Source organism: Zophobas morio, unplaced genomic scaffold (genome assembly GCF_036711695.1).
Source record: "Zophobas morio isolate AGI-343-1 ecotype UQ-CSIRO unplaced genomic scaffold, CSIRO_AGI_Zmor_V1 ptg000021l, whole genome shotgun sequence".
NCBI lineage: Eukaryota > Metazoa > Arthropoda > Insecta > Coleoptera > Tenebrionidae > Zophobas > Zophobas morio.
In genome coordinates, this window is record NW_026972126.1 from 18,737,342 (window position 1) to 18,763,704 (window position 26,363).

At 30.6% G+C, this 26,363-nt stretch overlaps 1 protein-coding gene across 1 annotated transcript in view; it reads right to left on the minus strand.

Annotated features, from left to right (window-relative positions):
• The window catches only part of LOC135132660 (protein hobbit), a 63,908-nt gene that overhangs the window by 30,653 nt on the left and 6,892 nt on the right, over positions 1–26,363 (minus strand). Inside the window, exons 8-13 of the mRNA XM_064060809.1 lie at positions 21,352–22,433; positions 21,046–21,289; positions 6,719–6,883; positions 6,468–6,668; positions 5,873–6,415; positions 5,427–5,791 (exon numbers count right to left, since the gene is read on the minus strand). Coding sequence (XP_063916879.1) covers positions 5,427–5,791; positions 5,873–6,415; positions 6,468–6,668; positions 6,719–6,883; positions 21,046–21,289; positions 21,352–22,433 — 2,600 coding nt within the window. The remainder of the gene's footprint in view (positions 1–5,426; positions 5,792–5,872; positions 6,416–6,467; positions 6,669–6,718; positions 6,884–21,045; positions 21,290–21,351; positions 22,434–26,363) is intronic.

Consider the following 26,363-nt stretch of genomic DNA (forward strand, 5'->3'; position numbering starts at 1 on the left):
GGCTTTATTGATTTTTAGATTTCTCAATTTTTGGATATTTCTTTCAGTTTTGATATTTTTCAATACTTCGATTCTTTGATTTTTCGACTTCTAGATTTTTCTATTTTTTATTTTTGGATTTTCAGTTTTTCGTTTTTTATACTTTAGATTTTTCAATTTTCCGATTGTTTTACATTTCAATTTCTCAATTTTTCAACTTTTCCATATTTTAATTCTTCAAATTTCCGAATTTTTAAATTTTTTGAGATCTCAATTTATTGAGATTCGGATGTTTCGATGTTTTGATTATTCAATCTCTCGCTTTATCAATTTTTCCATATTTAAGTTTTCGATTTTTTGATTTTGGCCTATTTCGGTTTCTCAATTTTTCGATTTTTCGACTTCTGGATTGTTCGACTCCTCGATTTTTTTGTCTTTTGATTTTTCGATTTCTCGATGTCTCAATTTTTGAATTTTACAATGTTTCGATTTTTCGATTTGTTGGTTTTTCGATTTTTTGCTACTCGGTTTCTCGATTTTTCGATGTTTCGATTTTTGATTTATCCGATATTTCAATTTTCCAATTTTTTAAATTTTCGACTTCTCGATTCGTCGATTTTTCAGTTTTTCGATTTTTAAATTTTAGATTTTCGAATTTTTATTTTTTTGAATTTTTGATGTTTGGATTTCTACATTTTTCAGTTTTAGGATATTTTAACTTTTCAATGTTTTAAATATTAGATTTTCCGATTTTTCAGTTCTTAATATTTTTTTATTTTTCAAATTTGGCGTTTCTGAATTTCCAGTTTTCGGATTTCTCAATTAATCTATTTTTTTATATTCCCGTTTCTCCACTTCCTAAAGTTTCGATTTTTCAGTTCTTCAGTTCTTCAATTTTTCGATTATTAGGTTTTTGATTTTTCAATTTTTAGATTTTTTAAGTTTGCGATTTTTCGATTCTGCTTTTTTGACCTTTCTGTTTCTCAATTTTTTAATTTCCTAATTTTTGGATATTTCGTTCAATTTTGTGATTTTTCTTTTTTTCGATTTCTCAATTTTAACTTTTCAATTTTAAAATTATTATTTTTTTTTCAATTTTTTGAGTTTTCAGTTCTTCTATATTTCAATTTTTCAATTTTTGGAATTTTTAAATTTTCGATTGTCCAATTTTTTTTTTCGATTTTCCAATTTTCGATGTTTCGGTTTTTGAATTAACCGACTGTTCAATTTCTCGATTTTTAAATTTTAGATTTTCCAATTTTTGTTTTTTGATTTTTTTATATTTCGATTTCTCGATTTTACAATTTTCCCATATTTGAATTTTCCAATGTTTCAAATTTTCGATTTCGACGATTTTTCACATCTTCAATTCTTCAATTTTTCGATTTTTTAAGATTACGATTTTTCGATTTTGCTGTTTTAGATTTTCGATTTCTCAATTTTCCAATTTTTTAATTTCTCAATTGTTTGAATATTTCTTTCAGTTATGAGATTTTTCAATATTTCAATTTTTCGGCTTTTCAATTTTTGGATTTTCAATTTATTGTAAACTTTAGATTTTTCAATTCTGCGACTGTTTAATGCTTCGATTTCTCAATTTTTCAACTTTTCGATGTTTTAATATTTCATTTTTTAAAATTCTAGATTTTTCGATATCTCGAGTTTTCAATTCTTCTATATTTCAATTTTTCAATTTTTCGATTTTTTTAATTTTAATTTTCGATTTATGAGTTTTTCTTTTTTAAAATTTTTCGATTATTCAATTTTTTAATTTCTCCATTTATCGAATTCAGATGTTTCGTGGTTTTGATTGTTCAATTTCTCAATTTTTCAATTTTTAACTTTCCTTTTCGGCTTCCGACTCCTCAATTTCTCGATCCTCCAATTTTTCAATTTTTCGAAGTCTCAGTTTTTGAATTTTTCGATGTTTAGATTTTTGGATTTCTCGGTTTTTCGATTTTTTTTTTGAGCTTTTCAATTTCTGGATTTTTCAATTTTTCAATGTCCCGATTTTTCAATTTTTCAAATTGAATTGGATTTCTCGATTCTCCAATTTTGCGATATTTTAATTATTCAATGTTTTAAATTTTAGATTTTGCGATTTCTCGATTTTTGACTTTTCAGTTCTTCAGTATTTAAATTTTTCAATTTTTGAAATTTTTGCGTTAAATTTTCAGTTTTCTGATTTCTCAATTAATCAATTTTTGATTTTCCCACTTCTCAAAGTTTCGATTTTTCAGTTTTTCAATTCTTCGATTTTTCGACTTCGCTTTATTGATTTTTAGATTTCTCAATTTTTGGATATTTCTTTCAGTTTTGATATTTTTCAATACTTCGATTCTTTGATTTTTCGACTTCTAGATTTTTCTATTTTTTATTTTTGGATTTTCAGTTTTTCGTTTTTTATACTTTCGATTTTTCAATTTTCCGATTGTTTTATATTTCAATTTCTCAATTTTTCAACTTTTCCATATTTTAATTTTTAAATATCTAGATTTTTCGGTTTCTCGAGTTTCCACTTCTATATTTTAATTCTTCAAATTTCCGAATTTTTAAATTTTTTGAGATCTCAATTTATTGAGGTTCGGATGTCTCGATGTTTTGATTATTCAATCTCTCGCTTTATCAATTTTTCCATATTTAAGTTTTCGATTTTTTGATTTTGGCCTATTTCGGTTTCTCAATTTTTCGATTTTTCGACTTCTCGATTGTTCGACTCCTCGATTTTTTTGTCTTTTGATTTTTCGATTTCTCGATGTCTCAATTTTTGAATTTTACAATGTTTCGATTTCTCGATTTGTTGGTTTTTCGATTTTTTGCTCCTCGGTTTCTTGATTTTTCGATGTTTCGATTTTTGATTTATCCGATATTTCAATTTTCCAATTTTTTAAATTTTCGACTTCTCGATTCGTCGATTTTTCAGTTTTTCGATTTTTAAATTTTAGATTTTCGAATTTTTATTTTTTTGAATTTTTGATGTTTGGATCTCCATTTTTCAGTTCTTAATATTTTTTTATTTTTCAAATTTGGCGTTTCTGAATTTCTAGTTTTCGGATTTCTCAATTAATCTATTTTTTTATATTCCTGTTTCTCCACTTCCTAAAGTTTCGATTTTTCAGTTCTTCAGTTCTTCAATTTTTTGATTATTAGGTTTTTGATTTTTCAATTTTTAGATTTTTTAAGTTTGCGATTTTTCGGCTCTGCTTTTTTGACTTTTCTGTTTCTCAATTTCTTAATTTCCTAATTTTTGGATATTTCGTTCAATTTTGTGATTTTTCTTTTTTTCGATTTCTCAATTTTAACTTTTCAATTTTTAAATTATTAATTTTTTTCGATTTTTTGAGTTTTCAGTTCTTCTATATTTCAATTTTTCAATTTTTGGAATTTTTAAATTTTCGATTGTCCAATTTTTTTTTTCGATTTTCCAATTTTCGATGTTTCGGTTTTTGAATTAACCGACTGTTCAATTTCTCGATTTTTAAATTTTAGATTTTCCAATTTTTGTTTTTTGATTTTTTTATGTTTCGATTTCTCGATTTTACAATTTTCCCATATTTGAATTTTCCAATGTTTTAAATTTTCGATTTCGACGATTTTTCACATCTTCAATTCTTCAATTTTTCGATTTTTTAAGATTACGATTTTTCGATTTTGCTGTTTTAGATTTTCGATTTCTCAATTTTCCAATTTTTTAATTTCTCAATTTTTTGAATATTTCTTTCAGTTATGAGATTTTTCAATATTTCAATTTTTCGACTTTTCGATTTTTGGATTTTCAATTTATTGTAAACTTTAGATTTTTCAATTCTGCGACTGTTTAATGCTTCGATTTCTCAATTTTTCAACTTTTCGATGTTTTAATATTTCATTTTTTAAAATTCTAGGTTTTTCGATATCTCGAGTTTTCAATCCTTCTATATTTCAATTTTTCAATTTTTCGATTTTTTTAATTTTAATTTTCGATTTATCAGTTTTTCTTTTTTAAAATTTTTCGATTATTCAATTTTTTAATTTCTCAATTTATCGAATTCAGATGTTTCGTGGTTTTGATTGGTCAATTTCTCAATTTTTCAATTTTTAACTTTCCTTTTCGGCTTCCGACTCCTCAATTTCTCGATCCTCCAATTTTTCGATTTCTCGAAGTCTCAGTTTTTGAATTTTTCGATGTTTGGATTTTTGGATTTCTCGGTTTTTCGATTTTTTTCTTTTGAGCTTTTCAATTTCTGGATTTTCCAATTTTTCAATGTCCCGATTTTTCAATTTTTCAAATTGAATTGGATTTCTCGATTCTTCAATTTTGCGATATTTTAATTATTCAATGTTTTAAATTTTAGATTTTGCGATTTCTCGATTTTTGACTTTTCAGTTCTTCAGTATTTAAATTTTTCAATTTTTCAAATTTTTGCGTTAAATTTTCAGTTTTCTGATTTCTCAATTAATCAATTTTTGATTTTCTCACTTCTCAAAGTTTCGATTTTTCAGTTCTTCAATTCTTCGATTTTTCGACTTCGCTTTATTGATTTTTAGATTTCTCAATTTTTGGATATTTCTTTCAGTTTTGATATTTTTCAATACTTCGATTCTTTGATTTTTCGACTTCTAGATTTTTCTATTTTTTATTTTTGGATTTTCAGTTTTTCGTTTTTTATACTTTAGATTTTTCAATTTTCCGATTGTTTTATATTTCAATTTCTCAATTTTTCAACTTTTCCATATTTTAATTTTTAAATTTCTAGATTTTTCGGTTTCTCGAGTTTCCACTTCTATATTTTAATTCTTCAAATTTCCGAATTTTTAAATTTTTTGAGATCTCAATTTATTGAGATTCGGATGTTTCGATGTTTTGATTATTCAATCTCTCGCTTTATCAATTTTTCCATATTTAAGTTTTCGATTTTTTGATTTTGGCCTATTTCGGTTTCTCAATTTTTCGATTTTTCGACTTCTCGATTGTTCGACTCCTCGATTTTTTTGTCTTTTGATTTTTCGATTTCTCGATGTCTCAATTTTTGAATTTTACAATGTTTCGATTTTTCGATTTGTTGGTTTATCGATTTTTTGCTCCTCGGTTTCTCGATTTTTCGATGTTTCGATTTTTGATTTATCCGATATTTCAATTTTCCAATTTTTTAAATTTTCGACTTCTCGATTCGTCGATTTTTCAGTTTTTCGATTTTTAAATTTTAGATTTTCGAATTTTTATTTTTTTGAATTTTTGATGTTTGGATTTCTCCATTTTTCAGTTTTACAACGTACTGATTAATACGTCCGTTTACTACCTTATCGACATCACGTGCTTACAGACTATTTTTACCCATTTTCGTAAGGTACCGCCACTTCATAGTGAAGCGAGTGAGATGTAAAATGTATATTCATTCTTTTCTACTTGGGAAAGTGATTGTCCGTATAGGTAGTCCAACTATAATATACTTAAACAATGCTACTACCTTGTTTTTCATGAAGGTGTCGAATAGGGCGAAGGCGACATTTCGGTTGCTCTTGGTCCAGGCACCTCGCAGGTCGTACACCACGAGTCTGTGGGTGGGCGTGTCTTTGCTGCGCTCGCAGGTGTTGTGTTCTCGGTTTGGAACGACTGTTTCGCGCCCGTAGGACACTTTGGCCACTGATAAACAGTAGCACTTTTCGACGGGTTGTCGCAACGACATGGCTTCAAATTCCGAGTCTTCTTGGAGCGCGCTTTTGAGCCAGATTTCGGAGTCGTTGAGCTCGGAGTTCATGTAGACGATTGACCACTCGGCCTTGGGGCGGTGGGTGAGGCCGTCGTCGATGGGAACGAGGGATAGCATGTGTTCTGATTGAGTAATTACGAAAGTTTCTCATAACTTAGGGAAAACACGCACACTAAACGAAACACTATTGAAAAAAAACTTACCGGCGCTCGATGACAACCTTCCCCCGATGAGCTCGCACCCCCTCTGCATCGCAAACGACATCCAATAACACACCTGGAACTTATGCAACCCCATCAACAGGTGCACTTTCTTGTAGTGTCGACTAAGCTGGATCTTCCGCGGTCTCACGTTATTAAAAATCTTCCCTCTCTTCGTGGGCCTCGTCACCCCCGACAAAATCAGCTTCAAATTCTCGATCCAGCGCAAAGTACTCCCGTAGAGTAGCAACATGGGGTAATCGAAATTCGACTGATTTGTCGCGGGTTTCGTCTCCAAGACGATACTCAAGTTGACGTTCTGGGACCGGAAAGCGCGGAAAGAATCGTGGACTTGGTTGCTCGAGTACTCCGGGATTTTATCCGGGGCGCACTGTATAACATTGTGGTGGTCGTTAGGGTCGCCCAGACACACCCACTGGATACCCAGGATAAGTTTCAAGTTCGGTAAATGGAGTAGTTGACAATCGTCGTACTTGGAAGCGGTTCGTACGAAAATGTTTAGATCCCCTTTGTACACGAATTTGGCTAAATGGAATAGTTTATTAGAACAATATTGTATTGCGGGGGTTGCAAGTACCATTGGTCCAGTCCATCACGACCTGGCTCCAAGTCAGCTCCATTTCCTCCGTGGTGTTATAAGGGTCCAAAGACGCGTGAAGCAAAACGGTCAATTGTTGAACGACCATTGTGAGTCTACCGTGGAGCAAAAGGCGCATTTTGTCCCAGAAAGACAGCGGGGGGGATGGGTCCCGGGACGGGGCGACGATTTTTTCAAAACCTATTTCGCACGATGTAAACAACGAATTTTGGAAATGGGTGGGTACGTACTTAAGTTGCACTGGGCAATCACAGGCTCCCAGCATGGTCCAAAGGCGTAGCTGTACGATTCCACCTCGCAGTTGAAATCGTGGTAGAATTTCAAGGGTAACATCCCCCTTTCCACCGGGAATGGTTCGAATGGCTCCCCCAAGTTTACCACGACGCTTCGTACGGCTTTAAAAAAATAGAAAAATTCCGTGATGCGTCATTTTTTGCTAATTGCTATAATTTCGCACCATGAGGTGTTACAATGTTACGATTATCTACGCAGAGTGCTTTAGGTAAATGGTGCGCTATTGTTCAACAAGGACGACATTTGGGTTTAAATAGGGGACGGGATTGGGGCTGGAGTATTCAGTTCTACAATGGCGAGCTTGAAATTTGTCTGTGTTGCGCTTTTCGTTGTTTTGGCGGTTGCTATGGTCGAAGGACAAGTAAGTGACTTTAACATTATTTGTAACTAATTTTAACATTTTTTATTTAAGTCTGGTTACCGGCGAGGTGTAGTAGGTGCTAGTACTATGCAGGACGCAATGGAGAAAGTTGGCACCAAGATAGAACAAGCAGGAAATAAGGCAATTAACGAAATGGAGAAAGCTGAAAAAAAAATACAGGACTTCACTGGGGGCAAATAAGTTTTTAGTTACTATGATGGATTTTAGTCAAATACGAACATAAACATTTGGAGATGATAAGTTTTTTTTTTATATGTATATCTGCGACGGCTATGGAACTTTTACAGATAAAGTTGGCCATGGTTTGTGGATCACTTCAATCAAAATAATTTATATTTTTTGTCACATGAATTTTCTAAAATGGAATTGTTTGTAATTTTTAGGAAAACTTTGTTTTAATCATTAGGGAATAATAACGAAATTTTATTCACGCATTTCCTCCAAAAATTGATGACGTCATCTCAAAAGTTGTATTCCGTACGAAAGAAAACTTCTAACCCTACTGAATAATTAAACAATATAATACTCGTCTCAAAATTTATTTATTCATTTTTTTATTTCTTCTACTTCACTCCTACTACATTTCTAGGGTATTTTTACTATTTAAGGTTAATCACCTCTTCTGTTCTTTCTCCAGCGGTTACAAGATGATTATCCAAATTTTGGTTAACGTTTTACCATCTACATGATACTCTTAATACACGTATAAAATTTGACAACAATCGGTCGAGTAGTTTCGGAGATTATCTGTCTAATAATAATCCGGACAGATGGCAGACAGGCAGACAGACAGACAGACAGACAGACAGACAGACAGACAGACAGACAGACAGACAGACAGACAGACAGACAGACGGGAGGAAAGAGGAGACCTATTTCTTCCTACTCTAGAGGTCATGAACGGTCGAAAAAACGTAAAAGTAGAGAGTCGGCCGACGGACTCGATTGCAATACTTCCTTTGCCAATCACTGAAATGGAGAAGGGAGGTGGGCGGAGCTAAGTTTAGCTTGTTTCTTGTTTTATGAGCAAGCAGTAGCCCCGCCCACCCACCCCTTCTTCATTCAGTCCCTTTATTTTCTTAGAGAATATGTCATTTACCAAAATCAGTCTCATCTTATCAAGTAGTAGCCCCGCCCACCCACCCTCTATTTTCTTAGAAGGTATGTCGTCTGCCACGATCAGTCTTATCTTAGCAAGTACTAGCCCCGCCCACCCGCGCTGTTCTCATTCTAACGATTTTATCTCTGTTCAGTATGAGTTCCAGCTTTCATTCGGACTAAATAAAAAGAATCATTGAAATAGCGGCAGGGTGGGTGGGCGGGGCTAAGTTCAACTTTTCCCTACAGAGTCTTTTATAAACAAGCAATAGCCCCGCCCACCCATCCCCTCTTCATTCCTGTGATTACTCGTACAGTCATTTACCAAAATCAATTTTGTTTTGACAAATACCAGCTCCGCCCACCCGCCTTTATTTTCTTAGAGCATAATGTCATTTACCAAAATCAGTTTTATCTTATGAAGAAGTAGCCCCGCCCACCCACCCTCTATTTTCTTAGAAGGTATGTCGTCTGCCACAATCAGTGTTATCTTAGCGAATACTAGCGCCACCTACCCACCCTCTTCTTATTCTAACGATTTTATCTCTCTTCAGTGTAAGTTCCACCTTTCATTCGGACTAAATAAAATGAATCGTTGAAGTGGAGGCAGGGTGGGTGGGCGGGGCTAAGTTTAACTTTTCCCTACAGAATCTTTTATAAACAAGCAATAGCCCCGCCCACCCATCCCCTCTTCATTCCTGTGATTACTCGTACAGTCATTTACCAAAATCAATTTTGTTTTGACAAATACCAGCTCCGCCCACCCGCCCTTTATTTTATTAGAGGATAATGTCATTTACCAAAATCAGTTTTATCGTATCAAGTAGTAGCCCCGCCCACCCACCCTCTATTTTCTTAGAAGGTATGTCGTCTGCCACAATCAGAATTTTATCTCTCTTCAGTGTAAGTTCCAGCTTTCATTCGGATTAAATAAAATGAATCATTAAAATGGCGGCAGGGTCGGTGGGTGGGGCTAAGTTTTAATTTTTCCTCCAGCGTCTTTTATAAACAAGCAATAGCACCGCCCACCCACCCCCTCTTCATTCCTGTGATTACTCTTAATATACAGGGTGTTATTGAAAGGTACGTACAACAAAATTGACAGTTCTTCGCGAAGTCTAAGAAGTCTGAAAAACTTATTTTGTGTTATCAAAATTTTAAGGGGAAAATTAACCCTTATCCAACCTTTTTAGACGCTACTGAGAGATAAATTAGGTAAAATTAAATTATTTTAGTAAATCCTAGCAACTGTAACAAACTTTTGTCAAGACTAAATGTTGCTATAGAGATGATCTTTTTATCAGAGGCATACAACGAATTTGGTCAGAACTTTTAATAATTTTTATGTTTAAAAGGAGAACACTTTTACCTGAACTTTTTTTAACTTTTAGCACCCAAACTTCGAGACCAATTGCCGATTTTATTTTGTACGTACCTTTCAATAACACGCTGTATTAATATTACCAAAATGAATCTTATTTTAACAAATATTGGCTCCACCCACCCGCCCTCTATTAAATTCGAGTTTTCGATTTTTCTACATTTGAGTTTTGAAATTTTGCAACTTCTGGATTATCTTTTTTTTTTCAATTTATCGATTAATCAAATTTTTTGATATTTGAATTTTAGTATTTTTCGATTTTTCGACTCCCGTTTTTTTTTTTATTCAATTTTTCGATTTTCAATTATTCCGTTCCCCGATCATTCATTAATTCTGCAATTCATCGATTTTTTTGAGTTTTTTAAATTTTAATTTTTAGACATTTCTGTTTTGGGCTATTTCGATATCTCGATTTTTCAATTTTTCGACTTCTCGATCTATCGATGTTTCCATTTTTCGATTTTCCAATTGTCCGATGTTTCGATTTTTCGATTCCTTGGCTTTACTATTTTTCGATTTTCAATTTTTTCAATGTTTCGATTTTTCAATTTTTCGATTTCCCAATTTTTACATTTCAATATTGGAATTTTTCAGTTTCACGATTCTTCAAATTTTCTTCGATTTTTTCTATTTTTCAGTTTATGGATTGATCAATTTTCCGTTATTTGAATTTTGTAATTTTTCGATTCTTCAGTTTTTCTTCGCTTTTAAAATTTTTCAGTTATTCATATTTTTCGATTTCTCTCTTTTTAACATTTCCATGTTCCGATTTTTCGATTATTCAATTTCATGATTTATCGATTTTTCAATTTATAGATTTTTTAAATTAAAATTTTTCGGTTATTAAAATTTTAATGTTTTGATATTTCGATTTTGGGCTATTCAATTTATCGATTTATCAATGTTTCGAAATTTTTAATTCCCGAACTTTTGATGTTTCGATTTCTCAATGCATTGATTTTCCAATTGTTCCATGTTTCGGTTTTTCGATTTCTCAGTATTTCGATTTTTGAACTTCTTGATTTTCAAATTTTTCGATGTTTGGATTTTTCAATTTTTTGATTCTTCAATTTTTGATCTGCTTATTATTTTCTAAATTTTAGATTTTCCGATTTGTCATTCTTTTTTATTTTTCAGTTTTTCGATTTTCAATTTTTCATGTTTTAAATTTTACATTTCTCGATTTTTCAATTTTTCGGTTTTTAAGTTTTTCGACTTTTCAGTTTTTCAATTTTTCGATTTCTCTACTTATGATTTCGATATTCTCTTTCCCGATTTTTCCTGCAGAGGCTTTTATAAACAAGCAATAGCACCGCCCACCCACCCCCTCTTCATTCCTGTGATTACTCTTAATATTGTTCAGTCATTTACCAAAATGAATCTTATTTTAACAAATACTAGCTCCACCCACCCGCCCTCTATTAAATTTTCATGTACAGAGTATTTATAAAAAATGTTTTAATTATTACAATTTTCAAATATCAGTATTCAGGTACAGGGATTTTGTACTTTTTTAAAAGACACATCGAGATATTGTAAGAATGAGGACAAAAAAATACAAGGTGTTACATTTGAAAAAAAAAATAAAAAATCGATATTTGAAAATTGTAAAGTTTTAGATTTTTTGTAAACACTCTGTATATTAAAATTTTATCTAGTTGATACCACAACAAAGCGCCTACATTTGTTTATCTTTCCATAAAATATTGTAAGACTGACTTTAAAAATAAGCCTATTGCGATTTTTTTATAAACAATGTCGCGTCGGAATTTCAAAAGTAAAGCCCAAGAAGAGATCAATCAAAATATCTAAAAATATATACGGTGTTTCATTTAAAAAAACTCTCTTTGACTTTTTTCCTATTTCTAATAATTAAGGAATTAATAAAATGTCGATGACTGCGTGCTTAATGACTCACTCTGTATATTTCTGGAAAAAAATTTACCTATAATTATGTATCTTTTTCATTGAAGTGAACGTAGAGTTTCAAATAATTTAATTTAAATAGTTGCCAAAAACCCTATTTGAGGTAGTAAATTCTACAGGCAGGGTGCGAATACAAATCTAAATCATCCAGCATATACAGGGTGGGTCACTGGGCGTGTGCTCTTCAATATCACTTTAATTATTAGAAATAGCAAGAAAAAATCCAAGAACCACGTTGTATACTACTTTAAGGACCATATACCAAAATTATTTCCCAACTATACAGAGTGTTCTGTTTTTAAGACGCAACACAGCTTAGTTTTTAAAATTGTATAACCAGAGTTTATTTTTGAAATTCTAATGCGACGTTGCAGAATGATTCCAATTTTCTTGAAATTTTTTAGCAATGGAAAAAATTGCATTAGCGCAATTTTTAAAATCTGGGTAACAATACTACTACGTTTTAATATACAGAATGTTTAAAAACAAATTTAAATTATAACTATTTTCAAATATCGATATTCCAGTTTTTTCAAATATTATTCTCCTTTTTTTCATTAAGTATTTTCTATATTTATAATAATAAACAACCGTCGAAGGTTATTTCAACAGAACAATTTTTCGATTTTCAATTTTTTCAATGTTTCGATTTTTCAATGAAATACAGTCCAACAAACCCTAATTTTTTGAAAAGTTATAAAATTTTATTCTCCGAAATTTAATTTTTTTGTGATAATAAGGAAAAAACACGCCATAATAGGATCGAACTCGCAACGTCCCTTATAGAAGATTACTATTATATTCTGTGAATTTATTTGTGAAAATTTGGATTTCTGCGGAAAAAATTCAAAGCGGATTCATACACCAAAAGTGTAGGAACATATTATTGTACAACAATTAAATAATTTTAATACAGGGACCTTTAAGATGACGTCATCAAATTTTTAGTGGGGAAAATTAACCAAATTATGGTAAAAGTTCCACCATCTACATAATATTCATAATATGGACAAGACATGCCCACAATCCTCAGAATAAGTTAAAAATATCTAATATATATATACATACAAAGTTTGACAACAATCGGTCCAGTAGTTTTGCAGATAATCTGTCTAATAAGAATCTGCACAGACGACAGACAGACGGAAACGCGAGACCACTTTTTTTGTACTCTCGGGGTCGTGAAAAGTCGAGAAAACGTGAAAGTAGCCAGTCTCCCGATGGACCCTATTACAATATTAAAATAAGGTAAGATGCAGTAATAAAATACAGGCTGTTCTATTTAAAAACACTGAAATACCGGTATTTGAAATTGCAAAGTTTAATTTTTTTCTAAAATCTGTGTATAGTTTTTTTTAAATTTCAATAAAATCGAAATAACGTGGCAACGTCGCATTGAAATTTAAAAAATAAACTATAGTTATGAAGCCTAGGAAGAAGCTAATGAAAATACGTCAAAATATATATGGTGTTTTCTCTATTTTTGAAAAATGACTTTTCACTTTTTTCCATATAATTCGCCATAAAAATTATATACAGCAGTACTCTGAATCACCCTGTATATGGCATTTAATCTGCGACGGATCTGAAGAATTCAATCAGTTGTTGAAATAACAAAAAATAAATTATTAAAGACATTATTTACTATTAAAGAACTCGAACCTTAAATAAATATTTCAATAACAAACACTAACTACTATTATTACAAACACCACCAAACCCACATTAGTCACAAATGACTTCCTGTAAGCCAACAAAAAAAATTAAAGATATTTAGTAGATAGCGACAAAAAATACAGTTTAATTCAAACAACACCAATGGCAACTCATACAAAACTAATCTGTTTTGTACTTATCATTATAATATATCTCAATTTGGTCGAAAGCCAAAACAACAATAAAAACAAAACTCGCGTTAAAAACAACAACAAAGTAAGTATATTTAATTCATTTTAAATTTATTTTTTTACATTTTGTAAGAAATATGTGTCATTAAGCCCACCCCAAATCCCCGACAAAGACAAGATTATGGAAAAAATTGCAAAAATGGAGACCAAAATCAAGGATAAAATAGACGAGAAGAAAGAAACGATAGCGGACGTAGTGACCAGAATCAAAGACAAAATAAATCAATAAACATTAATAAAACGTGAATAAAAAACTTAGCAATTGATTAGTTTTTTGTATGTTTAAGGCGAGAAATAATGGCGTCCAAAATTCCAAAAAAATGTGTATGAGCAACGTGGACCCCGCCGAAGCCATAAGCAGCACGATTGGATTCCTTATGGAAATGGCCGAAACGGCCCAAGGAGTCATAGACATGATCGGGTCATTTGGACGCAAAAAACGCTCGATTTTGTCGAAAGTGTTGTCGGTCTGAAACCTCAATAAAATTTTGTCGCTTCCACTTTCCTGTTTCACTGTATGATTTTTATTTAAATAATAATAATAACCTCAATCTAACAAAATAATCGTTCCTCCAAACTGCAAAGCCACTATTACGTAAGTAGTAAAAAAGGCAAAAATTTTCATTATCACGGCCCTGTTAAGAATAAAGTAGCCATTAGTTGTAAACATCGGCACCATAATTGACATCGTGTTCCTATTGTCATCATATTCTAAAGCCGGGTCTGCCAAAACTGACTGATATTTCTTCCACACCGTTTCTGCTTCTTCCGGAATGTATTGACAATACAGTAGAATTACGATCAGTGGAACCTACGTCACACTTATTACTACTATTTTTACAAAACTACCACACCCACTACTTACTATGAAAAATAACATCTCGAGGCTGTAATGAATGACGACTTTAAGGTTATTTACGTCTGTTCCAAAATTCATCTCTCCTGATATAAAAACCACGGTCAAATCAGCCAATAGAAGCGTCGTATTGGTGATGTTTATAATAATCGACCACCCGAAAACATCCGAAAATAAGTCCACAGTTTCAGACAGTATCAGCAACTTTTCTTCAATTTTGGTAACACTGACACTGACGTCACAATTGTGTTTAATTTCTTTGTATCGTAATACAAGGGAACGGAGAAACGCAATTATGTAAAAATTGTACGAAATTAATAAGTATGAAAATACGTGGAATGTGATATAGGCGGTGAAATGGTTCCACCCCCAGATGCTCACCCATATCGTAACGGAGTAGATCAGTTGTACAAATATGACCACTTGTGTCACTAGTAGTTCAAAGTGTGGTAAATAAGTGCGAGTTTTAGTGTCAGATTTTGTGAGGTGTAGGTTTCTTAACATTTTGCGCCACTTTTTACGTTTTAGGAAAGTGGGGCCGACTGTAATTTGGACACTGTGTAACAAAAATAAGCTGTCTAGAAAAACGTTGGTGAAAATTTCAAACTGGCCGTATTTTGGGTAATCGAGGGTTATTTTCTTGTCAATGCTGATAAAAAATCCAGTGACGTAGAATGTGGTTAGAATTAAAGAATACAGTTTTTCGAAAACACTGGATGATTGGGTGTAGTTCCAAGGGGCGTAGCCGCAAATTTTGCCCAGATTTTGGTACAAAGACAAGTGTTTCGAGCTCATTGTGGGTTCAGTATGAACGAATTCTAACTTCTGAATAATTTATTTTGAATACAACGTGATTAAAAGTTCAGGCGGGATGTCATTTGTCATAATTGTTGTTTCTTCAGTTTTGTAGTTGAAATTTAGTGTTTATAATTTATTCATATCAAATATTTAGTGGCGCACAGATGACCATTTTCGAATTTTCAAAATTTTACCTGACATTCTGTTAATGATCTCGTTATTGTTAATGACGATTATCATTACAAACATGAACAATGGGAACAAAAATGATTAAAATGACATCCTGTGATGGTCAGCCAAGGGCAAATTCAGATTTTAAAAGATTAACAACAATTACTAATAATAGTTCTAGTTGGGACGTAAAAATGAAAACTGGTTTAAAATTTCTATGTTTCGTAGTTTTCTTTTCCTTAATCGTTAATCTTGCTGAAAGTCAAAGTAATAAAGGAAACAGAAGTCAAAAGACGAACCGAAAAGTAAGTATTTAGTTAGTGAATAATGAATTTGGTGCGTATAAAATTTCCAAAATTTTCGAATATGGTCGAATTTTTTACGATGACGTCATCCAATTTCTGGAGGGTTTATAAATTTTACCTATCTTGTAATTCCTGAAATAACGCTGAGGGTGTCTGTAATAAATAAGATACAAAATCTTTTTCTAAATTTATTTTTACTCTGTGTTGTAGTAAAGTAAATAGCTACTTTCATGTTTTCATTGTTGTTAAATTTTTTATGTATGGTAGAAATATCGTGTAGATGATAAAATACTAACCGAAATTTATCTAATCACCAATAATCTGAAGTCGCAACTCAAAATTTCCTTACTAAATTCTATTTAAACTTTCTCAAATAACACTCTCCTGTATTTGTAGTTTATGAATCCGTCTTAATTTTTTACTAGGCATTTCCATTTTCGCAAAAAATCCGAACTGTATACCAACCTTTTATCTGTACTAATAAAAGTAATAGAATACGTCAGTAGTGTTGTTCCGTTGCTGGGAGAATTGTCTTAATAATACGAAGATCGCGGGTCTGATTCTGTTATCAGTTCAATACACTTATGAGCTTTTTTTTTTCTTAAAACTGTAACTGGTATTATCTATATTTTTTAACTTGTAGGGGCAAAAAAAATAAAGTTTCCCAAAGTCAAATTTTACGATTTTCGAAAAAGCTGGAATTGTTTGATGTACTTCACGTGCAAGGGAAGATTTTTCAATTATTCAGTTTCCTGTTTTATCGATTTTTTTTAGTTTAAATTTTTTGGTTTTTCAAATTTTAATTTTTTGATATTTCGATTTTGGACTATCCAATTTCTGGATTTTATCGATTTTCGACTTCTCAATTTCCAGAAATTTTGATGTATCGATTTCTCAATGTATCGATTTTCCAGATGTTCGATGTTTCGGTTTTTCGATTTTTCGGTGATTCGATTTTCTGACTTTTCCATTTTCAAATTTTTTGATGTTTGGATTTTTCAATTTTACGATTTTTCGGTTTTTAAATTTCTCTATTTTTCATTTTTTAAATTTTACATTTTACGATTTTTCGGTTTTTAAATTTCTCTATTTTTCACTTTTTCAATTTTTCGATTTTTCGATTGTTCTGTTTACCGATTTTTCAATTTGTCGATTTTTTTAAATTTAAATTTTTCGATATTTCGATTTCTCGATTTTTCAATTTCCCAGTTTTTCTATTTTTCGACTTTTCGATTTTTAAATTTTTCTGTTTGGATTTTTTCAGTTTCTGGATTCTTTAATTTTTCTTCGATTTTTCAGTTTTTCAATTTATCGATTGATCAATTTTCCGATATTTGAGTTTTTGGGACTCAATTTTTCGATTATTCAATTTTTCGTTTTTCAATTTTACATACATATTTCGATTACATATTCAATTTTTCTACTTCTCGATTTCTCAAACTTTTGATGTTTCGATTTCTCAATGTATCGATTTTCCAGTTGTTCGATTTTTCAATTTCTGGGTGTTTCAATTTTTCGACTTTTCGATTTTCAAATTTTTCGATGTTTGGATTTTTCAATTTTTCGATTTCCCAATTTTTCTACATTTCAGTTTTGAAACTTTTGCAATTTCTGGATGAATCAAATTTTTCGATATTCGAGTTTTGGTATTTTTCAATTTTCCGATTCTTCGATTTTTTGATATTTCAATTTTTTATTTTTTAAATTTTAGATTTTTCGATTTCTTGTTATTTCGATTTTTCAGTTTTTCGATTTTCAAATTTTCATTTTTTAAATTTTAGATTTTTGGATTTTTCAATTTTTTGGTTTTTAAATTTTTCGATTTTTCAGTTTTTCAATTTTTCGATTTCTCTACTTATGATGTCGATATTTCGATTATGCTGTTTCCCGATTTTTCATCAATTTTTCAATTTATCGATTTTTTCTTCAGTTTTTCCACTTTGGGCTATTTCGATTTCTCCATTTTTCAATTTTTCGATTTCTCGATTTCTCTATTTATTCATGTTTCCACTTCTCGATGTTTCGATTTTCCAATTGTGCACTGTTTCGGTTTCTTGCTTTTTCGACTTTTCGATTTTCAATTTCTCGATGTTTCGATTTTTCATTTTTTTATTCCCCAATTTTTACATTTCAGTATTGGAATTTTCCAATTTTCCGATTCTTCAATTTTTCTTCGATTTTTTCAATTTTTCAATTTATTGATTGATGAACTTTGGGTTATTTGAATTTTATCTTTCAATTTTTCGATTCTTCAATTTTTCTTCGATTTTTCAATTTTTCGATTTCTGGATTGTTTTGACTTTCTAGTTTTTCGATTTTTCAATTTTTCGGTTCTTAAGTTTTTGTTTTTCATGTTTTTCGATTTCTCTATTTCTAAGAATTCGATGTTTCGATTTTTCGATTAGGTAGTCATTTTCCTGATTAATTGATTTTTAAATTTATAGATTTTTTTTAAATTTAAATTTTTGGGTTTTTCAAATTTTAATTTTTTGATATTTCGATTTTGGGCTATTCGATTTCTCGATTTATCAATTTTTCGTATTCCCGGTTTCTCGGACTTTTGATGTATCGATTTCTCAATGTATCGATTTCCCAATTTTTCTACACTTCAATTTTGAAATTTTTCAATTTCTGGATTTTCATTTTTTTTCAGTTTTTCAATTTATCGATTAATCAAATTTTTCGATATTACAGTTTTGATATTTTCCAATTTTTCGATTCTTCCATTTTTTGAGACCTATCTAAATTTTTCATTTTTTAAATTTTAGATATTTTCGATTTCTCGTTTTTTGATTTTTCAGTTTTTCGATTTTCTGTTTTTCATTTTTTAAATTTTACATTTTCCTATTTTTCAATTTTTCGGTAAAGTTTTTCGACTTTTCAGTGTTTCAATTTTTCGATTTCTCTACTTATGATTTCGATAATCTGTTACCCGATTTTTCGAATTTTCAATTTAGTGATTTTTTTTAACTTAAATTTTTCAATTTTTTAAATCTTAATTTTTCGACTTCTCGATTTCTCTATCTTTAGATGTTTTCATTTCTCGATGTTTCGAATTTGCAATTTTGCGATTTTCTAATTTTTACATTTCAGTTTTGGTATTTTTCAATTTTTCGATGCTTCAATTTTTAATTTTTTAAATTTTAGCTTTTCAATTTCTCGTTTTTTTTTTTTTTATTTTCGGTTTTGCAATTTTCAATTTTTCATTTTTTAAATGTTACATTTTTTGATTTCTCTACTTATGATTTCGAGATTTCGATATTCTGTTTCTCCATTTTTCAATTTATCGATTTATTTTAAACTAAAATTTTTCAGTTTTCTAAATTTTAGTTTTTCGATATTTCGATTTTCTGCTATTTCGATTTCTCGATTTTTCAATTTTTCGACTTCTCGATTTCAGAATCTTTTGATGTTTCTATTTCTCGAAGTTTCGATTTTCCAATAATTGTCCGATGTTTCGATTTTTTGATTTCTTAGTTTTTCTATTTTTCAACTTTTCGATTTTCAAATTTTTCGATGTTTGGATTTTTCAATTTTTCGATTTCCCAATTTTTCTAGATTTCAATTTTGAGATTTTTCAATTTTTCTTCGGTTTTTCAATTTTTCAATCTAATTATTGATCAATTTTCCAATATTTGAGTTTTGGTATTTTTCAATTTTTTGATGTAAATTTTTTATTTTTAAAATTTTCCGATTTTTCAATTTTTCAATTTCTCTATATACAATATGATTTCGATGTTTCGATTGTTTCCCGATTTTTCGATTTTCCAAAATTTCATTTTTCGATTTTGGGTAATTTCGATTTATCGATTTTCCAGTTTTCCTTTCCTAATTTTACATTTTTCACGTTTTCGAGATCTCAACTTTTCAGCACCCCAATTTCGAATATTTTAAATTTTAAACTTTTCGGTTTGTTGATTTCTCGACTTCTCGATTTTTTGGTATTTTGATTTCTTGATGTTTTATTATTAGTTTTTTGATTTCTCAATTTTTTAAATTTTAGGGATTTAATTTTTTTTAAGTTTCATTTGCTCGATTTTTTGACTTTCGGATTAGTTTTTCGATTTTTCAATTCTTCGATTTTAAAAAATTTTCCAGTATTCGATTTCTTGATATTTCGATTTTCAAGAAGGCCACGGGAATGTTATCTACGCCACTTTTTTCAGTTTCTGGATTTTTTTATTTCAATTTTTCAATTTATCAATTAATCAAATATTTGGATTTTTGAGTTTTCGTATTCTTCAATTTTTCGATTCTTCACTGTTTTGATACTTCAATTTTTAATTTTTTAAATTTTAGAATTTTCCATTTCTCGATTTATTTCGATTTTGCAATTTTTCGGTTTTTAAATTTTTCGATTTTTCAGTTTTTCAATTTTTCAGTTTTTACATTTTTCAATTTTTAATTTTTCGATTTCTCGATCCTTTGATGTTTCCATTTCTCGGTGTTTCGATTTTCCAATTGTCCGATATTTCGATTTTTAGATTTCTGTTTTTCTGTTTTTCGAGTTTTCAAATTTCAAATTTTATTCCGATATGTGAGTTTTGGGATTTTTCAATTTTTCGATTCTTTAACTTTTTGTTATTTTTATTTTATTTTTTTTTAATTTTTGCTTACTTTATACACTTTACAAATTTTATAAAGTACGGCGTTCCAAAATCTTCGGCAAACGTCAAGAACCTAACCTTCGAAAATCTTCGACAAGAATTGCAACTGCTCCAGGAAAATTTTTTGTCAGGTTGGCAACATATTTAAACTTTTATCATGCCATACCCGATTGTCAAAATGAAATTTAAGTCATCTTCCCATCGCGTGTTAGACGCGCTCCTGTCAAAGTTGACAACTGTAAACTGACATGTTAACAATGCTGTCAGTCAGAATTGCCAACTCAAAAATTTGCTTCATTCAGTTAGTCACCAAATTAATAACCCAAAATTTTTTACAACACAACACATAATTTCTGGATTTCATTTATCATATATGTACTTACTAGTGTAAATTTTGGAAAATTACTGGGTATAGGGTGTTTTTTCGATGTCAATCGTATTCAACAAAAAACCCCAGCAGAACAGTTTAACTAACCTCACTTTTTATCAAATTTATTTTTAAAGCAACAACACCAATGCGTTCCTTATTCAATTTCACAGTTTAAATCAAATAACTGTCAAATAAACGTCAAAATAAATTTCACGGCCTACTACCAGACTTTTACACTCTAACAGCGTCAATTTCCAGGCGAAAAATGCCCCAATAAGAAACTCGAACAAGATGTCCATGACCGACGACATCATCGACGGCCTCATCGGCTTCGTCCTCGACTTCATGGACATGGCCCAGGGACTCATGGACATGATGGGCGCATTTTCCCGCAAAAAGCGCTCCACCGACGCATTGTCACCACCCGATAAAAAATAAAATAAACGCTTAGTTGCACCTTACCCCGTCTTGGCGCCACCTGCTCCGCCCCCACCAGCTGCCCACAAATGTAGCACTGCCTGATATCCAGCAAAGGCTGCGGGAAATCCCTCAGCTGAAACTTCCACTCCTTACACCTCAAGGACACCACGCGACACCACAAGGTGGTGAACTCCAGGTGCTCCTCGGGCCATGGAGTGTCCGCGTCGATTTCCTTCATCACTTTGATCACGTTCTCGGCGCCGTGGATGGACGGATCCGCCAAAATCTTTAGATATTTAAGTATCCATAATAAAAAAAAATAATAATAAATAAGTGGAAACAATTTACCATGATTTCCACCATGGTCATGCTCCAGGCGAACAACCTCGTCCTCGGTGGGGCGTTCCGCAGCATCTGCTTCGACCTCTGGATGTAAATCTCCGCGTTCTTCCTATTCAAATTATTGTACAACTCCTCCACCTTCCCGGCTGGTAAATGCAGATGCGTTTTGCACAACTCCGCCACCTTCTCCTTGAGCATCTTCAGCCTCTTGGTGCTCTCGTTGTACTCGTCCTCCAGAAGCTCAAAGTTGTCCCTCAGCTTCACCTCGAACGGGTCGTCGCTCATCTCAAACAAGAACTCCTTAACATTAATCAACAAATCGCTCGGAAGCGGACTGTCCCCCGTAAACGGAACCTTCTTATAATTATGCACGATCTTCAACCACTTAAATACGGAAATGAGCTCATTCTGCACGGCATCCGCATAATTGTGCTTGTACGGAAAAACGGCCTTGAACAAATCCACCGAAAGCCCCCACGTCTTATTCCAAGCGACTTTGAAATTCTCGTTATCCAGACGCTCGTCTCGGATCAATTGACTATCGACGATTCTGTGCACTGCTAGACCTTTGATGGTGAAAATATCCGCGCCGTCGATGGCCACCACGGCGGCGGTGTTCTCCACGGAGAGATCGTGCGGGGTCTTGGAGATGTTTAAGCCGTCGATGGAGATCTTCGCGGAGTACTTGTGCGAGATCTCGATGTAGAAGGCGAAGATGCCGCTGATGGAGCAGGTGTAGACGGTGTCGTTGGAGGGCGGGGTTTGGCGCAGGGGCAGGTTGATCTCCTCGCGGAGGTCGTTGACGAAGTCGAGGATGTCGCGGACGAGGAGGAGGGTTTTGAGGTGGAAGTTGGTGGACCAGTAGATGCGGATCTCTTCGGATAGGCTTATGCTGTTTTCGGAGGGGCGGAAGTCGATCTGGGCTTGTTGAACGAAGGTTTTGAAGTTCGAGATGTCTTCGGTGCGGAGGCAGCAGTAGTAGGCGCCGGTGTTGTTAACGGTGAAGATTTTGAATTCTTCGAATTTTACGTTGGTGGAGTCGAGGGTTTTGGTGATGTCGACGGAGTTTAGTTGGACGACGAAGTATTCTGAAATGGGTAGAGAGGGCTCTCAGGGGGCAAATTTAAAAAAAACTAAAATTTTTTAAGTCAAGAGAAAACTAGACTGATCTTGTGAAGTTGAAATTAATTTTGATTGATATTTATATTTATATAACACTAATAATCGAAACCCCACTAAAATTTTAGTGACGTCACTTCAAAACTTTGCCAAGAAAATGCTATTTAAAATGTGTAAAATAATATACAAATAGCGCTGTGATTTATTAATCCGCCCTTATTTTTCACCTTAGACATCTAAATTCTAAGTCATAGAAAAAATCTATAAATTCATCTTAAAAAACACAAAATCTTAAAATTTCTTCGTTTATCCCCTCCAAAAATTTGATTACGTCTTATCAATGTATTTACTTGTGGTTTATCACTGCAACTACATGTATTTTCGATTTTTAATTTTTCGATTTTTCAATTTCTCGATTTGCTAATTTTTCAATTTTTCGAATAGTCGATTTTTCATTATTTCAGTTTTGAGAAAAAAATTTTCGACTTTTCGATTTTTCAATTTTTCGAAATCAGTTTTATTGATGTTTCGATTTTAGAATTTTTCGATTTCCCAATTTTTCTACATTTCAGTTCTGAGATTTCACATTTTCTTGATTTTTCATTTTTTTATCGATTTTTCAAAGTATCGATTGATAATTTTTCGATATTGGAGTTTTGGTATTTTTGAATTTTTCGATTCTTCAGATTTTTTATACCTTAATTTTTTATTTTCAAAATTTTAGATTTTTCGATTTCTCTATTTATGATTTCGATATTTCGATTCTGCTGTTTTCAGATATTTCAAATTTTCAATTTTTCAATTTATCAATTTATCGATGTTTTTAAATTTAAATTTTTCATCTTGAATTTTAATTTTTCTATATTTCAATTTTGGTCTACTTCGACTTTTCGATTTTACAATTTTTCGATGTCTCGATTTCTCGCTCTTTTGATGTTTCCATATCTTGATGTATCGATTTTCCAGTTGTTCAATGTTTCGATTTTCGCGATTTCTCGGTTTTTCGACTTTTCGATTTTCAAATTTTTCAATGTTTCGAGTTTTCAATTTTCCAATTTCCCAATGTTTAACATTTTGTTTTTTCAATTTTTCAATTTGATTTTCGACATTTGAGTTTTGGTATTTCTCAATTTTTCGATTCTTCAATTTTTTAGTATTTTAATTTTTTAAATTTTCGATTTTTCGATTTCTCGTTTTATGATTTTTCAATTTCTCTATGATTTCGATGTTTCGATTAATGTTTCTCGATTTTTTGATTTTTCAAATTTTACATGTTTCTATTTTAGGATTTTTAAATTTTTTAATGTTTCAATTTTCCAAGCTTTCGATTTCCCAACTTTTTAACACCTCAATTTTGAGAATTTTTCTATTTCTCGATTTTTCAATTTTTTTTTTAATTTCATATTTTTTGGTTTGTCGATTTCACGACTTATCCATCTTTGGGTGTTTTGATTTCTTGATGTTTTATTTTTAGTTTTTCGATTTTACGATTTTCAAATTTTTCGATATTTCGACTTTTCAATTTTTCGATTTCCCAATTTTTGCATTTCAGTTTTGGGATTTTTCAATTTCTCGATTCTTCAATTTTTCAATTTTCCATTCTATCCATTGATCAATTTTCCGATATTTGAGTCTTGGGATTTTTAAATTTTTCGATTCAATTTTTGGAAATTTTAATTTTTAAAATTTTTGGATATCTGGTTTTATTAATTTTTCAGTTTTTGATTTTTCAATTTTTCGTTTTTTGATTTTTACATTTTTCAATTTTTTCAAGTTTTCGATTTCTCAACTAATACCTCAATTTTGGGAAATTATCCAAAAACGGAAAATTTTCGTTTTTTAAATTATAGATTTTTTGGTTTGTCGATTTCTCGACATCTCGATCTTTTGATGCTTCGATTTTTAATTTTTCGATTTGTCGGTTTTTCTATTTTTCGACTTTTTAAGATTTTCAAATTTTTCGATGTTTCGATTTTTCAATTTTTCTTCTATTCTTCAGTTTTTCAATTTCTGGATTGATCAACTTTCCGATATTTGAGTTTTGGGCTTTTTCAATTTTTCGATTCATCAATTTTTTGATATTTTAATTTTTAATTTTTTAAATTTTGAAATTTTCGAATTCTCGTTTTGTTGATTTTTCAGGTTTTGATTTTTCGTTTTTTAAATTTTACATTTTTAGATATTTCCATTTTTGTACTCAGGGAATTTCCGTCAAATTTTTCAGTTTTTCAATTTCTGTGTTTATAATTTCTCGGTTTTCAGCAATTTACCAATTTTTTTTAATTTATAAATTTTTCAGAGTTTAATTTTTCAATTTTGGACTAATTTTGATTTCTCATTTTTTAATTTTTTGATGCTTCTCATTTTTTAATTTTTTTAAATTTTTTGATGCTTCAATTTTTGAATTTTTCGGTTTTTCTTTTCAAATTTAGTATTCTTTGATTTTAAATTTTTTAATGTTTAAAATTTTCGATTTCTCTTTTTCAATTTTTCTTTGCTCATCTCACATTTTTCTGTTTAACGATAGTTTTTAAATGTCTCAATTTAAAAAAAAAAGTTTTCGATTTCTCAACTTTTCAACACCTCAATTTTGGGAATTTTTCCATTTCTGAATTTTTCAATTTTTCGATTTTTTAAATTTTAGATTTTTCGGTTTGTCGATCTTTTGCTGTCTCGATTTCTTAATGTTTTATCTTTAATTTTTCTATTTCTCGATTTTTTAAGTTTTAGATTTTAAAATTTTTACGTTTCGATTGCTCGATTTTTCGGATTGCAGTTTTTCGATTTTTCAATGTATCCATTTATCAATTTCGAATAATATTTGAATTTTGGGTTTTTTCAGTTGTTCGATTCTTCAGTTTTTTAAATGTTTATTTTTTATTCTTTTAATTTTAAATTTTTCGATTTCTCGTTTTATTAATTTTTTGATTTTTCAACTTTTCATTTTTCAATTTTTGGTTTTTTAAATTTTTCGATTTTTCAGTTTTTCAATTTTTCAATTTCTCTGTTTATATGATTTCGATGTTTCGATTGTTTCCCGATTTTTCGACTTTCCACAGTTTAATTTTTCGACTTTGGACAATTTTTTTTCTCGATTTTTCAATTCTTCAATTTTTGGATTTTTCAATTTTTCTTTTCTAATTTAACATTTTTCTATTTTACAATTTTTTAATTATTGAATGTTTCAGTTGGTCAACTTTTCGATTTCTCAATTTTGGTTAAGTTTTCCGTTTTTGATATTTTGATTTCTTGATGTTTAATTTTTTATTTTTCAAATTTTAATTTTTTGATTATTCGATTTTGGGGTATCCGATTTCTCGATTTCTCAATTTTTCGACTTCTCGATTTCTCGAATTTTCGATGTTTCGGTTTTTTCGATTTTTCAACTTTTCGATTTTCAAATTTTTCGATGTTTGGATTTTTCAATTTTTCAAATTTTGATTGATTAAATTTATCGATATTCGAGTTTTGGTATTTTTCAGTTTTTCGATTCTTCAATTTTTCTATCCCAATTTTTCAGTTTTTTAAATTTTAATTTTTCGATATTTCGGTTTTGGGCTATTTCGATTTCTCGATTTTTCAATTTTTCGATCTTTTAATGTTTCCATTTCTCAATGTTCCGATTTGCTGGTTTTTCAATTTTGATTTTTCGATTTTAAAATTTTCCGATGTTTCGATTTTTCAATTTTTCGATTTCCCAATTTTTGCATTTGTTTTGGGATTTTTCAATTTCTCGATATTTGAGTTTTGGGATTATTCAATTTTTGACATGTCAATTTTTTACTTTTTAAATTTTCGATTTTTCGACTTTTCATTTTATTGATTTTCCAGTTTTTGATTTTTAAATTTTAATTTTTAGATTTTTCAATTTTTCCGTTTTTAAATTTTTAGATTTCTCC